This window comes from Oryctolagus cuniculus, chromosome 2 (assembly GCF_051225735.1).
Source record: "Oryctolagus cuniculus isolate XC-2025 breed Fujian yellow rabbit chromosome 2, ASM5122573v1, whole genome shotgun sequence".
Taxonomy (NCBI): domain Eukaryota; kingdom Metazoa; phylum Chordata; class Mammalia; order Lagomorpha; family Leporidae; genus Oryctolagus; species Oryctolagus cuniculus.
The window spans coordinates 3,393,699-3,410,656 of record NC_142868.1 but is presented as its reverse complement, the minus strand read 5'-3'; the positions used below and the strand labels follow the sequence as shown (position 1 = coordinate 3,410,656).

At 51.1% G+C, this 16,958-nt stretch overlaps 1 protein-coding gene across 12 annotated transcripts in view; it reads left to right on the top strand.

Moving 5' to 3' along the window:
• Positions 1-16,958, top strand: part of KIAA0232 (KIAA0232 ortholog) — an 86,985-nt gene that overhangs the window by 23,763 nt on the left and 46,264 nt on the right. For 10 of the 12 annotated variants that reach the window (XR_016229722.1, XR_016229721.1, XM_089326905.1 and 7 more), the window contains one exon: positions 10,778-11,257. Coding sequence is in view for 10 of the 12 variants with exons in the window: in XM_089326905.1 (XP_089183031.1) it covers positions 11,114-11,257 (144 nt within the window). In the remaining 2 variants the exon portion in view is untranslated. Of the gene's footprint in view, positions 1-2,910; positions 3,062-10,777; positions 11,258-16,958 lie in introns of those variants that run through there. The other 2 variants (XM_089326901.1, XM_089326902.1) reach the window with 2 other exon arrangements.

Sequence of the window (16,958 nt, the reverse complement as noted above, 5' to 3'; positions counted from 1 at the left end):
TTAGTACTCCTGAATCTGTGTAGAACTGATTGCATCCACCTGTACATTGTTACTATCAAAGTATTTTTTAAGGATTTTTTATGTATTTGAAAGGGAGACACAGAGCTGCCATCTGCTGCCTGGCTCTCCAGCAGAGCAGCTGGGGCCGGGCCGGGAGCGGCGTGCAGCTCTCCCGTGGTGGCAGCGCCCACGCACTGGGGCCGTCATCTGTCGCCTTCCTAGGCACGCCGGCAGGGAGCTGGATTCCCAGCAGAGCAGTTGGGGCCGGGCCGGGAGCGGCGTGCAGCTCTCCCGTGGTGGCAGCGCCCACGCACTGGGGCCGTCATCTGTCGCCTTCCTAGGCGCGCCGGCAGGGAGCTGGATTCCCAGCAGAGCAGTTGGAACTTGAATTGGCACTTGGTAAGGGCTGAAGTGGTGGCCTAGCCTTCGTGCTCTGGTTTTGTGTTTGCTTATTTAAGATTTACTTATTTATTTGAAAGAGTGACATAGGAAGAGAGATCTCCCATCTGCTGGGCCACGCCTCTCATACCCACAGCAGCCAGGCCTGGGTGTCCCACGTGAGTGGCAGGTATCTGCTGTCTTACAGGCATATCAGCAGGAAGCTGAATTAGAAGTGCAGCTTAAGTCGCCGCACCGCAACACCAGCCCCTATGTTTGTTTTTCCTTCTTTATCTTCCCTGTCTTTCAAGCATAAAGATTACTTGGGTCTAGGGGCAGGTACTGTGGCCTAGTGAGTTATGCTGCCCTTGGCGGCTGCATGCTGTATTGGAATACCGAGTTCAAGTCCCGGCTACTCCACACTTCCAGTCCAGCTCCCTACTAACGTACCTGGGATGCAGCACGTGGTAGTCCAAGTCCTTGGGTTCCTGCCACCCATGTAGGGAGGCAGAGCTCCTAGCCACACCCTGGTTCATGTGGGAATTTGGGAACTGAATCAGCAGGTGGAAATTTCTCTCTCTCAAATAAATAAATGAATTTTTTAATGACTTATTTATTTATTTGAAAGGCAGAGTTATAGAGAGGCAGAGTGGGAGAGAGGGAGAAAGAGAGCTAGCTAGCTAGCTTCCATCCACTGGTTCACTCCCCAGATGGCTGCAACGGCCAAAGCTGCGCCGACCCAAAGCCAGGAGCCAGGAGCTTCCTCCAGGTCTCCCATGCAGGTGCAGGGGCCCAAGGACTTGGACCATCTTACATTGCTTTCCCAGGCCATAGCAGAGAGCTGGATTGGAAGTGGAGCAGCCAGGACTTGAACCGGCGCCCATATAGGATGCAGGCAGTGGCTTTGCCCGCTATGCCACTGTGCTGGCCCCTCTATTTTCATTTTTAGAAAAATACTTACTTAAAAAATTAATGAGAGTGTGTATGATACAGGAAAATGGAAGCGCTTCGGGGCTGACGCATGGCGTCTGTGGGAGGGCAGTGCTGGACAGGGCGCCTGGCGCTTGGTGTGGGCGGCTGTGCTGCAGGTCAGGGAGCTGGAGGAGACAGGCGTGGGGACACTGGCGCAGCGTGTCAGAGGCGCTGCTGTCTGAGGCGGTTTCCATGTGCTGGGACTGCACCTCAAGTAGGAGAGAAGTATGAACAGGGGGAGTACTCTGAGTGGGCCACGTGTCTGGCATACTTGTACGCTAAAGACACGGAACCACAGACAGAGTGTGTCCTCATGGTCTATAGGAAGCTCTGACAGCGCACCCTGGTCCTGGGCGCTCGTAGGGGCTGTCACCGGATTGTCTGCAGCGACACGTGTGGTGGTAAGAGGAGACAGCTCTGTATTTCGCAGAACATGGTTAGATCAGAAGTAAGGTTTTTGAAGATTAGTGAACCTCTTCAAAAGGACCCCTCACTCTGAGTTCATTATTAAATTATTAATGATTTGAAATTTCTGATGTTACCGTGTCTGTCTGCTTGCTGGGAAAAATACCTGGATCTGTCCTCTCTTCTTTGGTGAACAAACCACTTGGAGCTAGTTTATGTCATTCTGAAAGCATGTAAACTAGGCAAAGAATTAAATGCATTGATTTCTTTTGGTTACTTCATTCATTTAAATTTTTATTTTGAATAGCTTCAAAGACTTCATAAGGATATTTACAATGCTAAATGTACAATGATGAATGTATGCCTCTTGGACAATAGGGTACCATTCTTTGGCAGCAATACAATTTAAAAAAATATATAAAGATGCAGTATCATTTCTGATATAAATTTACTTAAAAATCCAAGGTTTTAAGGGAATTCACAGATCATAACAGGATGTAATGATTTTATTAATTTCATGTGCACATAATCACCAAGTTTTAATACATTAAAAATATGTGTAAATGCCCACACGCTGTACAGAAATCAACACCCCACTTTTGTTAAAGGTTCCCAACCACTTCCCCTCATAAATATGCAAAAGCTGTTTTCACCTGTGTCCCAGCGGCGTGCGTGACGCGTTAGCGTGTTTCCTAAAGCTCGGTCTGCTCTTCCTTAGCTGTTGTCCTGGGACAGACTGCGGGCCCTGAGCGTTACTTACTGGCCGTGCACTTGAAACTGCGCAGCGCTTTCACAAACACGGGACACGAAATAAATAGAGTGAAAGCTGCGACAGTCTTGTTTAAAGGCAAGTGCACTTTGGGAAGCTTTTCAAATTGAGAGATTATAAAACTACTACGAAGAGTATTTTATTTTTGTTGTTGGCTTAGCCACTTTTATTCAGGCGTTATTTGCAGCATTGCTGTACAGCAGTTGGTGCTAGGAGATAAAAAACATATTTTTCCCACGATCTGTATTTCAGGGAGAAAAAAAACTTTCATAATCCTGAGGGAGACACACATTAAAAATCTTGTTATTTATTTAAAAAGTTAAAAAGTTACATATCATTATTTAACAAAAATGCATTGACTCTAAAAACTCACTTTGTTTCTCTAGTCCCTGTCTGATCCAAACTCCACGGCTCCCGGACCCTGAGTGCTGGAGGCCCAGCCTGGCGCGGCTCACCTTGGTGCAGTGTTCTCGGGGTTGCCATGGGGGCAGGCAGGGGCCTGCTGGCTGTGTCTCCCCTGCTCTGCCACACTCACAGGTGTGCAGCAGCGCTACTGTGGACCTCACGTCTGCACAGGTTCTTTCAGCCTGTGGCGGGTCATTGCTGTCACCGCCAGGGCTGTTTTTAAGTCCAGGGTCCTTGAAATGGCTTGAACTTGCTCAGCAGCTCTGTGGGGCCGGCATCGGGCAGCTGGTTCAGCCACCACTTGTGCGCCCCCTCCCCGTGTTGCTGCAGATCCGATTTCTGACCCAGCTTCTTGCTGACGTGTGTGGGAAGGCAGTGAGTGGAAGATGGCTGAATTGCGTGGGCCCCTGCTACTCATGTGGGGGACACACATGAAGCTCTCTGCTTCGACCTGGCTATTGCGGTCATTTGTGGAGTAAACTGGTGGCTGTGTGTGTGTGTGTCTCCTCACCTTTCTAACAAATATATACATCTTTAAAAAAAACAAAACAACTCAGTGTCTGCTGAGCTTGCCTGAGTGTGTGCTGAGGGTGTCACGGCGTGAATGTGCAGACGTCACTGTGCCAGAGCAGACAGAAACCTGACAGCAAAGTGGGGCCTTGTGTCTGTGTTCATGCCATGTGCCTGAGCACTCTGGCTGAGTGTCACATCTGAACTTCACAGGGAGAACTGGAACGTTCCCTGGTAAGAGGCAAGGCCCTGATGAGACTAGAACTCGAGGTCGTAGTTTCCTTGTAAAGGATAACAAGGAAGCGATTTTTTTTGCTCCGAAAGGCTAATCTATTTTTAAGGAAAATTTTACTTACTTGACAGAAATAGAGTGAGTCTGTGTGTGCACTCGCACCTCCTGGCTCACTGTCCAGAGTCCTGTGATGGCCAGGGCGGGGTTGGGCCTGAACCAGGAACTCAGTCCAGGTCTCCCCTAGGCAGCAGGACCCAGCCACTCTCGCCGTGGCCTCCAGGGTCTGCACTGGCAGTGGCTGGAAGCTGACATCAGGAGCTGGGCTGGGGAGCAGAGCCAGGCACTGCAGTTTGGATGTAGTTCTTTAACTGCTAGGCCAAATGCCTGTCTCAGCTAACACATTTAAATAATTACTGTTTTCTAGATAATCCTATTAGTGAAGGAACCTGTAAGATGAAGTGAATAATAACAATGGGGACAAGAGTTTATAGTAAAACTGTGTGGCGTTTTAGGGAATGCTGAGGCCCCTTCATCTGTTCACATGTGGGAGAACCGGGACGCGGGCCACAGCCCAGCTGTTCAGCAGTGGGGGTGACACTGAGTACAGAAACCCAGTTATTGAGACTGCTGGGCTGCTGCGCCCGCTCCCGTGTCACCTTGTGAACTAGGCAGACCCAGATGATAAACTTCCATGACAATTCATCAGCGTTGTTTTTAGATCCATGATGGGAACCATTTAAAATTAAAAATGCTAAGAGAAGTGTCTTCATTGTGGGGCTTTCTGTCGTGTGTAAAGTCCTGTCTTTAGGATGATCTGGATCAATTTTGCATAAGAGAAAATAAGATGATTTTAAGGTCCTTTTCTTCACGGAAACGCTGAAGAAAGGGTTTTACACAACTCTTGCACATGTACATTGGTGTTTTTTTCTTTCAGTCTTTTATCTAGAATTTAGTTAAAATAAAATCTAAGTTCATGTGACGACCTTCACATTAGGAATGAACGTAAAGGTGTGTGAATACGCAGGTTGATATTTGGGTGTTGGCCAGCCTTTTTTTTTTTTTTTTTTTTTTAAGATTTGTTTGAAAAGCAGAGTTACAGAGGAGAAAGGTAGAGACACAGAGAGAAGTCTTCCATCCGCTGGTTCACTCCCCAGATGGCCGCAGCGGCTGGAGCTGGGCCAGTCTGAAGCCAAGAGGCAGGAGCTGCCTCTGGGTCTCTCCTGTGAGTGCAGGGGCCAAGGGCTGGGCCATCTTCCACTGCCTTCCCAGGCCATCACAGAGAGCTGGATTGGAAGAAGAGCAGCCGGGACTCGCACCCATGCCCATATGGGATGCTGGCACTGCAGGCGGAGGCTTAGCCCCCCACCCACAGTGCTGGCTCTCTACCAGAGTCTTGGCACTCACGTAGAGCCCAGCATTCTGCACCTCGGTCGTCCGCTAAAGGTTTGAGGGGCGGAGCAGGGACGATGGAACTCTAGCTCCGAGAACATTCAGACCTGCCGTGTGGCTAAGGAAGAGCAAGCCACGGTAGGGGCTTCTGCATTGGAACCACAGTTGGTGCTGTGCACTAGACGGGGGCAGGTGGTCTGAAGCCACAGACTGTCTTTACTTCCTTTGTCTTCTCCTCGGTCCTCTCTGCTCTGCACTGTATATAATCACTGGTGACTGGCTGTGATCAGATACTTTATATCTAAACTGTGTGATGGGGTGACAGGTGGTTAGAGACCTGTTAGGGTAATGATGCACAGGAAAGCTTTTGCCAGCTTTGATTTTGCTTTATGTTGCATTTGTGTAGCTTTTTTTTAAAAAACCTACTTCTTAAAATGTATTTTAACATCTACTTGAAAGTCAGGGCAACAGAGAGAGAGAGAGAGAGAGAGAGAGAGATCGATCTTCCATCCACTGGTTCACTCCCTTAACATCTACTTGAAAGTCAGGGTGAGAGAGAGAGAGAGAGAGATCTTCCATCCACTGGTTCACTCCCCAGTTGGCCGCATCAGCCGGAGCTGAGTTGATCTGGAGCCAGGAGCTTCCTCCAGGTCTCCCACATGGGTGCAGGGGCCCAACACTTGGGCCATCTTCCACTGCCTTCCAAGGCCACAGCAGAGAGCTGGATCAGAAGTGGAGCAACCAGGACACAAACCAGCACCCATATGGGATGCCCGCACTGTAGGCGGCGGCTTTACAGGCTATGCCACATCGCAGGCCCTTCAGTAATCTCTCAAAGATAATTAAATAATGAGACAAACGTAGTAATCTTTGCCAGTGCTCTTTTTTTTTTTTTTTTGGAGGGGATTATTTTTATTTAGTAAATATAAATTTCCAAAGTACAGTTTATGGATTACAATGGCTCCCCCCCCATAATTTCCCTCCCACTCGCACCCCTCCCATCTCCCTCTCCCTCTCCCATTCCATTCACATCAAGATTCATTTTTAATTATCTTTATATACAGAAGATCGATTTAGTATATATTAAGTAAAGATTTCATCAGTTTGCACCCACACAGAAACACAAAGTGTAAAATACTGTTTCAGTACTAGTTATAGCATTACTTCACATTGGACAACACATTAAGGAAAGAGATCCCACATGAGAAGTCAGTACACAGTGACTCCTGTTGTTGACTTAACAATTTGACACTGTTGTTTATGGCGTCAGTAATCTCCCTGGGCTCTAGTCTTGAGTTGCCAAGGCTGTGGAAGCCTTTTGAGTTAGCCGAGTTCGATCTTATTCCGACAGGGTCATAGTCAAAGTGGAAGTTCTCCCTTCAGAGAAAGGTACCTCCTTCTTTGATGGCCCTGTTCTTTCCACTGGGATCTCACTCACAGAGATCTTTCATTTAGGTCGTCCCCCCCCCCCCCCAAGAGTCTTGGCTTTCCATGCCTAAAATACTCTCATGGGCTCTTCAGCCGGATCTGAATGCCTTAAGGGCTGATTCTGAGCCAGAGTGCTATTTAGGACATCTGCCATTCTATGAGTCTGCTGTGTATCCCACTTCCCATGTTGGATCATTCTCTCCCTTTTTGATTCTGTCAGTTAGTATTAGCAGACACTAGTGTTGTTTGTGTGATCCCTTTGACTCTTAGACCTATCAGTGTGATCAATTGTGACCTGAAATTGATCACTTGGACTAGTGAGATGGCCTTGGTACATGCCACCTTGATGGGATTGTATTGGAATCCCCTGGCACGTTTCTAACTCCACCATTTGGGGCAAGTCTAATTGAGCATGTCCCAAATTGTACATCTCCTCCCTCTCTTATTCCCACTCTTATATTTAACAGGGATCACTTTTCAGTTAAAATTTAAACACCTAAGAATAATTGTGTGTTAATGACAGAGTTCAACCAATAGTACTAGAACAAAAAAAAAAAAAAACTAAAATGGATAAAGTATTACATTGTTTTTAAGGATTTCCCAGAGAATCGTTTTCCTGCTGCTCCTCACATGTCACGGGGTAACACCCGGAGCTCTGAGTTGGGCTGGTGTTTGGGCCATTCCGGCTTTCCCAGACTGATTTCCGATGACCTTGCTGGGAATGGCACGTCACGGACAGCGTGGGAGCAGGCTTGCTCTGGGGATGTCCCTGTGCCTGCTTCCGCCATGTGTGGAGTGATGAACCCGTGTAGCTCATTCTGCTCGCAGGCCGCACGTGGTCCTCTTGCCCGCCGGTGTCCGTCTTTCCTTTGTCATCGTGAGAGCCAGGTTAGATCTGTGCTTTGTTCTGGGCTTGTTTTCCTTCTTCCACATCCTTGGGCAGGTTTGCAGGTGCGAAATCCTTGCGTTTTTATCGTCCGAGAGTGTGTTTTCACCTTCATTTTGAGAGCTAGTTTTAGTGGGGATAGCACTGTAGTTTTTTCTGTTAGCACTGCGGAGGTTTTGCTCCATCCAGGTGCCCATACTTGGGCCGGCCTCCGTGCGCTCCCAGGCGCACTGCAGGCAGCTGGATCTGAAGCGGAGCAGCTGGGACTTGAACTGGTGCTCCTGCGTGGGAATCTGGTGTCACAGCAGAAGTCTACCCTCCTGTTCTCTCTTAAGATTTGTTAGGACCAAAGTGGGGTATTCCCTGGTGCTAAGACAGTACCCTTGCGTACTCACCTGGTGCCCCTTGTGTGAGGCTCTGGGGTGTGGCCGTGGAGACTGTCGCCGTCCTACAGGCTGCTTCTGGCCTCTGTGATGGCCCTTCCTGTGCCCAGCTCCTCACTTCAGACATTGATACCCGGCCGGGTACTTGAGGACCGCCTTTGTAAATCTGATTTTCTGTCTGTGTGGCTCTCTGTTGGGATTTTTCCTGAAAATTTGAGGTGCTGGGGCTGGCGCTGTGGCGCAGCAGGTTAATGCCGGCACCCCATATCAAAGTGACAGTTCAAGTCCCTGCTGCTCTGCTTCTGATCCAGCTCCCTGCAGATGTACCTGGGAGGCAGCAGCAGATGGCCCAAATGCTTGGGTCCCTGCTGCACGCATGGGAGCTCCAGATGGAGTTCTGGGCTCCGGGCTTTGGCCTGGCCCCGCCTCTGCCACTGTAGCCACTTGGGGTGAAGCAGTGGGTGGAAGATCTCTGTCTCTCCTTCCTCTGCCTCTCTTTTCTTTTTATTTATTTATTTTTTTAAGGTTTATTTATTTGAAGGAGTTATGGAAGAGGGAAGGAGGGAGGGAGGGAAGGAGAAAGAGGTATCTTCCATCCCCTGGTTCACTCCCCTTAACGGTTGAAGCCAGGAACAAGGCGCTTCATCTGCTTTTCCCACATGGGTGCAGGGACCCAAGTACTTTGGCCATCTTCCGCTGCTCTTCCCAGGTCATGACCAGGGAGCTGGATTGGGAGTGGAGGAACTGGAACACGAGTGGACAATTCTTCTAGTTTTATTTGAATGGCAGTGACAGAGCGAGGCCTTGTATCTGCTGGTTCATTCCCAGGTGGCTGCCATGGCCAGGACTGGGCCAGGCCAGAGCCAGGAGCCTGGAACTCTGTCTGGGTCTCTTGTGTGGGGGCAGGGACCCAGTCCTTGGGACATGTCTGCTGCCTTCCCAGGCTCACGGTCAGGAAGCTGGATGGGAAACAGCCAGCCGGGAGTGGACTCTGCCCTCCAGTCAGGATGCCAGCAGCCTCGCAAGCAACTGTAACAGGCTGCACCTGACCGCTGGCCCGCAGAGAGATACATAGTAACGAGGCTGTTTTAAAGTAGCCACATAGACATGAGTGACACGTTAATCCAGTAACCTCCTACAGTGGATTTAAAGTACTCTTTACATTTAGTGTATGTGAAATCACTACATTTTTACAGATTAAATGCAAGAATATCAGTCTTCCATCTGGGGAAGGGTCGTTTTCTTTCTGCCTTGATGCTTTTACTAACAGTAATTTTTAGTTTTTATTTGGAAGTTTTTTAGGTAGTGCTCTGTTGTCTGCTAAAATCCGTGCTTAAACTGAGCTGAGGAGACTGACCTTCCATTCGCTACTGCCATTTCCTAATGATAGGAACTAATTAAAACTGACACAGAACATTGTGATCTAGTAAGCCTATTGTTAGATATGTTTGTATTCAAAGTATGTTAATTTAGGGAGGGAATAATAATAAAAACATTATACAGTAGGTTTAACAGGAAGGGCTGGCATGGCTAGAAGACCAATTTTTATTTCACCTTAATCTCTATGAAGTAAGTGATGACCAGTCCTGAAGTTTGTGGCCGTACAAGATAATTGCTTTCCATGCAGTGTTTCAGTGAAGTCAGTGTTCAGCTGCTGACTTCTGTTGTGCTTGGATGTGAACCGCTGATTTGCAAGTAGGCCGGCCCTTCAGCCCTGCAGGTAACCACGTTAACCTGCCAGTCTCCTGAGACAGTGGAATGTCTGCATAGCTGAGTACAATCAGAACACCAGCTTCTAATTGTTTTTGTTAAACTGATCCTGAGATTAGTTTGAAATGTCAGAAGATTACTGGGAGCCGGGGAAGGAGTACCAGTGTTCTGTTACCAAAGACATTTTATTTTTTTTTTAATTTAAATATTAATTTATTTGAAAGAGTTATGGGGCTGGCACTGTGGCGTAGCGGGTAAAGCTGCCGCCTGCAGAGCCAGCATCCCATATGGGCACTGGTTTGAGTCCTGGCAGCTCCACTTCTGATCCAGCTCTCTGCTGTGGCCTTTTAGAAGATGGCCCAAGTCCTGGGGCCCTGCCACCTGCGAAGGGGACCCAGAAGAAGCTCCTGGCTCCTGGCTTTGTATCGGCGCAGCTCCAGCCATTGCAGCCAATTGGGGTGTGAACCAGCGATGGAAGACCTCTCTCTCTGTCTCTGCCTCTGCCTCTCTTTCTCTTTCTGTGTAATTCTGACTTTCAAATAAATAATTTTTTTAAAGATTTTTTATTTATTTGAGAGGTAGAGTTACAGACAGAGAGAGGGAGAGACAGAGAGAAAGGTCTTTCCATTGGTTCACTCCCCAAATGCCCACAACAACCAAAGTTGTGCCAATCCAAAGCCAGGAGCCAGGAGCTTCTTCCGGGTCTCCCATGTGGGTGCAGGGGCCCAAGGACTTGGGCCATCCTCCACTGCTTTCCCAGGCCATAGCAGAGAGCTGGATGGGAAGTGGAGCAGCTGGGACTCGAACCAGCACCCATATGGGATGCCGGTGCCACAGGTGGAGGCTTAACCTATTGCGCCACGGAGACAGAAACGGCCCCATAAATAATTCTCTAAAAAAAAAAAATGTTACACAGAGAAGGAGCGGCAGAGAGAGAGGTCTTCCATCTGCTGGTTCACTGCCCAGTTGGTCCCAATGGCTAGAGCTGTGCTGATCCAAAGTCAGGAGCCAGGAGCTTCTTCTGGGTCTCCCACGTGGGTGCAGGGGCCTGAGGACCTGGGCCATCTTCCACCGCTTTCCCAGGCCATAGCAGAGAGCTGGATTGGAAGTGGAGCAGCCGGGGATCAAACCGGTGCCCATATGGGATGCTGGCTCTGCAGGTGGCGGCTGTACCGGCCACGCCACAGTGTTAGCCCCCTAAGACATTTTAACAAAGAGGAACAGTTCATTTGATTTTTTTTTTGGGTTGGAAGATCTATACTTTAATGTATATGTGTGTATAATGCATACTTTTTCTTTCATTTTTACAGGTTCTGCTGGAAACTTAGATTCGGCCTCAATGTGAAATGAAAGTAGAGAATTCCATCTACACGTATGTTGCTTCGGGACTCGTGGGTCATGCCTGAAGAAGGAGACTGTGTTCTAGGCGGCTGACCGCAGCAGCAACCGGCGCTCTCCTCGACGCCAGGCGTCCCTCCTGCTCACTGGAGTGAAGATCCCCTCCAGACAGCGACGAGTGACAGCCGCAGACAGTGCTGTGTGTCTTAAGGATGTCTGCAACCTAGATTCATGCAGCCTACCTGTGCGGTTGTGCGAGGTGTGCCGTCTGGAAGCTCCTCGCGCTCCTGCCCGGCCCTGCGTCCGCGATGTCTCTGCTCCCTGCGCTGGGCCCGGTGCAGGCCTGGCTGGGGCAGGAGCTGGAGAAGTGCGGCATTGACGCCATGGTCTACACGCGCTACGTCCTCAGCCTGCTGCTGCGCGACGGCTGCGACCGCGACCTGCAGGAGCAGGTACTGCGAGCCGGGCGGGCGGGCGGGCGGGCGTGCGCACTCTCACACAAGGAGCGTGCTGGCTTCGTGCTCAGAGTGCCCGCAGTGGGGGTGTGCGGGCTGTGACTGGCCCGTGACGAGGTGATGTGACCACGTCGGCACGTCAGGCACGGTGTCGCCCAGCACAGTGAGTGGCTCGGTCACTGCCTTTGCTCGCTGGGCTTCCCGGTGCTTGGCTCGGGCGCCGGAGCGCGCTGTGGACGGACGGCTGACAGCCTGCTCCCGTGCACTAGGCTTTCCTTGGGATTTGACTATTGAGGAAAATCACACGTTGTGACTAGCTCCTTAAGTGCTGAGTCTGTTACACTTCTTAGTCTAAAGTGCAGTGTTTTATCTTCAAGAATGATATTAAACTGCTTGTAACTGACAACATGTGTGGCAAGCCAGTAGGTTAAAGAGGCGGTATGAGAAGTGTGGCCTGGCCGAGGGACGCGGAGTCGGCAGTGGAGGGTGGGCTCCGAGTGACCGCCCTGCACAGGCTCCTGGGGAACCTTGGTTTCCTAGACCGCTGGTGGAAGCAGGGGTGCTGTGTGGCACTCTGTTGTTGTAAGCCGTTGTTACCAGTGCTGAAGGCAGCAGCAACGTTTTGTTGGCAGATGCTGGCTTTGCCTTTCCAAACCACAAAAACGGCCTGGAGTCCAGTAACTCATGGATAGAGAGGCTCCCGCCTGGGCACGCGGGCCTCCCGGCCTGGTGTGGGGCGCGTGCTTCCCTCTGCTGGTCTCTCCTTTCTGGCTGGAAACGGGCGTTCTTCCTGCTCCAGCTCTGCTTTCCTGCCTAGCGAAGTGAAGTCCCATGGGATTTGAAGAGCCTGCTTGCAGACCTGGTATTCAGCGCGTGTTGTGTTGAGGGTCAGTATTTTGTAGGTACAATTTCCTTATTTGTCATCGTTTTCCTAGTAGTGTAAAATGTACTTCTTTAGGGGCAAGTAAAAGGTAAAATCTAAATCTACAGTCATGGAAGCACTTTTATTTTCAGAAGTGAAGATATTTCCTGAAATTCAGACATCGTAGGCTTCAGTTGTAACTCGTGGTATGTGAGTAGTTTTTTAGTAAGGGTTTACTATTTCTCATTTCTTCGCGTGTATTAGCACTATCAACCTAGGCTATGTAATAAACACCAACATAAAGGCTGAGTCTTTGAAGTGAGGCGGTAGGACCTGACGCCTACTAATAAGGGGATTGTCACACACATCTCTGTGAGGCCTGTGTGTCACTCCGCGGGGTTCTTGATTGACTGTAGCAGTTGGGCCAGGGAGCACAGGAGTATCGGTATCTGCAGTTTGTACTTGGTCCTGGCTCCAGAGTTCTGGGTCATTTTTAGGACACAGGACAGATGAAGGTTAGGGAGCACACGACGTGTCTAGAGTTCACAAGGAGAACACACGGGAAGTGAAGCCCTTGAAATACTGTTGCACGCAACCCAAGGCTAGCACAGGGCTGACGAGACAGTGAAATGGACAGTGGCACTCGTTTTCGTAAGTGACGTGGGGTCAGGTAGCCCCTGCGTTCCAGTCCCCGGCAGGCACCGTCACTCTTGAAGAGGGAAAAGGAGACGGGTGGCTCCGCGGGAGTCGAGTAAGGGGGCCTGGGTGTCGAGCCTGGGGAAGGGCTCTCCCGGCTAAGGAAGGGGCCTCTGCTCAGCTTCTGTGATTCGGAGCTCCAGTCGCCGGTCAGGTTCCTGCTGTGGTGGCCACGTGCCTTGGGTGGAGGCCGATGACTGCCCTCCCAGGCACCCGTCGCTGTGTCTTTCCTCATCCAGCCGCAGGTTGCGGTGGCCAGTAGAGCAGCCTGAAGGCTGTTTCCCAGCTCCTGCTCGCCACCTGCCGGGTCTGAGCTAAACACAGGCACAGAGATCTGGCCCCGAAGCAGCTTTGTGCGTGGGTTCAGTCTCAGCTGCGCAGGGCGGTAGGGAGGAGGTGAGCCGAGCAGATCGAGTCTTGGTTGAGGCTGGTGGACCTCTGATGAACACGGTTGTGTCAGCCGCTCGCTGTGTGGTTGCGGAAGACCGCTCCCGGCCATTCTTACTTCCATAATTTGTCTTTTCCTCTCTTTTGGTCATGATTGTTATGCTGTGGCAAGTGTCGTCTCAGATCAGTGGGAATTCACTGTTGATCATTTCCGGATGCTTTCTTCCCCATTCCCCAAAGCCCAGGCTGCCTTCCTCTGTGGACTTCCGGGTGCCCCTCAGTGAAAGCCGTGTCTTCTTCCAAAGGGGATGGTGTTTCCAGTGCCGAGCATCGGCTCTCTGAGATGGTAACGGGCTGCGGACAGAAGGCTGTCTGTTCCAAAGGATTTTAACACAACATCAGAAATCTCACGAGGAATTCTTTTTTTTTTTTTTTTTTTTTTTTTGACAGGCAGAGTGGACAGTGAGAGAGAGAGACAGAGAGAAAGGTCTTCCTTTGCCGTTGGTTCACCCTCCAATGGCCGCCGCGGCCGGCGCGCTGCGGCCGGCGCACCGCGCTGATCCGATGGCAGGAGCCAGGAGCCAGGTGCTTTTCCTGGTCTCCCATGGGGTGCAGGGCCCAAGCACCTGGGCCATCCTCCACTGCACTCCCTGGCCACAGCAGAAGGCTGGCCTGGAAGAGGGGCAACCGGGACAGAATCCGGCGCCCCGACCGGGACTAGAACCCGGTGTGCTGGCGCCGCTAGGCGGAGGATTAGCCTAGTGAGCCGCGGCGCCGGCCTCAAGATTTATTTATTTATTTAAGAGGTGGAGTTACAGAGAGAGGGAGAGACAGAGAAGGCTCTTTGAGCTGCTTGTTCACTCACCAAATGGTCGCAGCAGCTGGAGCTGAGCCAACCCGAAGCCATTAGCAGAGAGTTGGATGGGAAGAGGAGCAGCCAGGACACAAACCGGCGCCCACATGGGACGCCGGCACCGCAGGCGAAGCTTAGCCCACTGTGCACAGCACCGGCCCCACACCTTCGCCTTTTTAAAATCGGTAGCTCCGGGACTGTTGGCATAGCAGGTTAGGCTGCTGCCTGTGAGGCTCACGTCCCATGTGGGCACTGGTTCGAGTCCTAGATGCTCCGCTTCCAATCCAGGTCCCTGCTAATGAGCCTGGGAAAGCAGCGGGAGCTGGCCCAAGTATTTCGGCCCCTGCCACCCATGTGGGAGACATGGATGGAGTTCCTGGTTCCTGGCTTCAGCCTGGCCCAGCCCTGGCTGTTGCAGCCATTTAGGGGGTGAACCAGTGGATGGAAAATCTCTCTCTCTCTCTGTCATTCTGCCTTTCAGACAAATAAATCTTTAAACAAATAAAAAATCAATTTGAAATATTTGATCTTGCAGTATTTCCTGATTATGGGTTCAGCAGACAGATGTGGCCACCATAACATTTCTGAATATGATTATTACCTGTGACACGGTTGGATCTCTTAGAAAGATGTTTTCTTGGGGGCCGGCACTGTGGTGTAGTGGGTAAAGCTGCTGCCTGCAGTGCTGGCATCCCATATAGACGCTGGTTGGAGTCCCGGCTGCTCCACTTCAGATCCAGCTCTCTGCTGTGGCCTGGGAAAGCAGTAGAAGATGCCCAAGTGCTTGGGCCCTGCACCTGCGTGGGAGACCTGGGAGAAGCTCCTGGCTTTGGATCAGTGCAGCTCTGACCATCCCAGTCATTTGAGGAGTGAACTAGTGGATGGGAGACCTCTCTCGTGCTCTGGCTCTATCTCTTTCTGTATCTCTGTCTTTCAAATAAATAAATCTTTTTTTAAAAAAAGGAGTTAGTAGCCGGCGCCGTGGCTCAATAGGCTAATCCTCCACCTTGCGGCGCCGGCACACCGGGTTCTAGTCCCGGTTGGGGCGCCGGATTCTGTCCCGGTTGCCCCTCTTCCAGGCCAGCTCTCTGCTATGGCCAGGGAGTGCAGTGGAGGATGGCCCAGGTGCTTGGGCCCTGCACCCCATGGGAGACCAGGAAAAAGCACCTGGATCCTGGCTCCTGCCATCGGATCAGCGCGGTGCGCCGGCTGCAGCGGCGGCCATTGGAGGGTGAACCAATGGCAAGGGAAGACCTTTCTCTCTCTGTCTCTCTCTCTCACTGTCCACTCTGCCTATCAAAAATAAAAAAAAAAATAAAAATTAAAAAAAAAAAAAGGAGTTAGTGATAATATGGGTATATAAATTTACATCCTTCCTAGTCTACCATATTAAATTTTTTTTTTGTGTAAGGTCTTTTCATAGAGTAGAAATTTTACATATGATATTAGTTTTCAAAATCCACATCTCTGCTTGTTAACTTAGAAGTGAGTGCTCACTACACGCTTGGTGCTTGTCAGACACCAGGAACCCAGACAGCCCGAGACAGTCCCTGGGGCCCTGGGAGGCAGCTGCTGGCCTAGGGTCTGCGTGACCTGGTGCTGTGCAGAGTAGGGGACAGTCACCCCTGGGAAGCAGGAAGTAGGGGTCAGATGTGCACCGTCACAGAGGGAGGAGCCTGGCGGTGTGAGGCCAGAAGACAGCGTGGCGAGGTGAGACTGGAAGCAGATTCGAGGAAGCGGACGTGTCTGAGTCCTGCTGCCGCGGCCGGGCGCCCAGTTGGCCTGCAGTGTGGCCGGCGTGGGAAGGATGGCAGGAGATCGGGACTGCTGGCTGAAGACCTAGCAAATGATAGAGATGACTTGAGATGATGCTTGCTTGTTTGGAGCCACTCTTTTTTTTAAAATGTTTAACTTTACTTGAGACGGCGTGGCCCTCAGCTGGTTCAGTCCCCGGAGGTCTGCAGGGGTCAGAGCCAGGAGCCATGGTGCAGTCCAGTCTGCGGGATGGGCAGATGCCCAGTTCCTGAGCCATCGCTGTGCGTCAGCAGCTGCAAGTGGAGGCCGGGGCAGTGACTCAGATCCGTGCCCTGCTGGGGGGGACGTGGCCTCTTGATGGGCAGGCCGTGTCCTAGAGGCAGGGGCAGTTCTTCTGAGGGTGACCTGGTGTGGATGTCTCACTGGGTCTCCCTTCAGACCCTGGCCGTGTCTTTCACAAGCAGCCAGAGACTTGGCCTCAGTCGAGTTGAGGGAAGAGCTGCAGGTTTGGAAGTAGAACCGGTTAGGTTCAGTCCAGAGCCTCACAGTTTGGTTTGGGCGTTCTGCTCCGCGGCTTTGCCTTCCGCCCTCTCGGGGGCCTGGTTGTGCAGCCTTGTCCTTGGATGTAGGGCAGTGCGGCTCCGTCCTGGCCACAGTTTCACACACTGCCTCAGGACATGTTTCCTGCGTTCCCAGCAAGAATCGCGAAGGGTTCATCTCTGATGGTGACGCGCATCCCCTGCGTCTGTGCTGTGGCCCAAGGGATGAAACCGGCTGATGCCTATGCAGCCAGTTAGGCCTGAAGATGAGGTGGCGTTAGTTCCACTGGACACATGAGGTTTGGGTCACCCTGGCCACTGTGAACAGGAAGGCGTGGGCAGCAGAGTGGGTGCTCGGCGCGAGCGGCTGTTTCGGATGGCATGTTCCCTTTCTCGTCCGCCTCGGGCTCCTTGTAGATAGAAGACACCACGAGGAAGTCCGTCAGAACTCTGGCCCAGCAGTAGGCTGCCATGCTGCCGTGCCCTGTCGCCACATCTGCTTGGTTCCTGCTGATTGTGTTGTCTGTAAGATGAAAACTTTGAAGACTCATACTTGATTTTGCACACCATTTTGAGTAACTGTGTGGCACACGTGTAGTAAGTTTA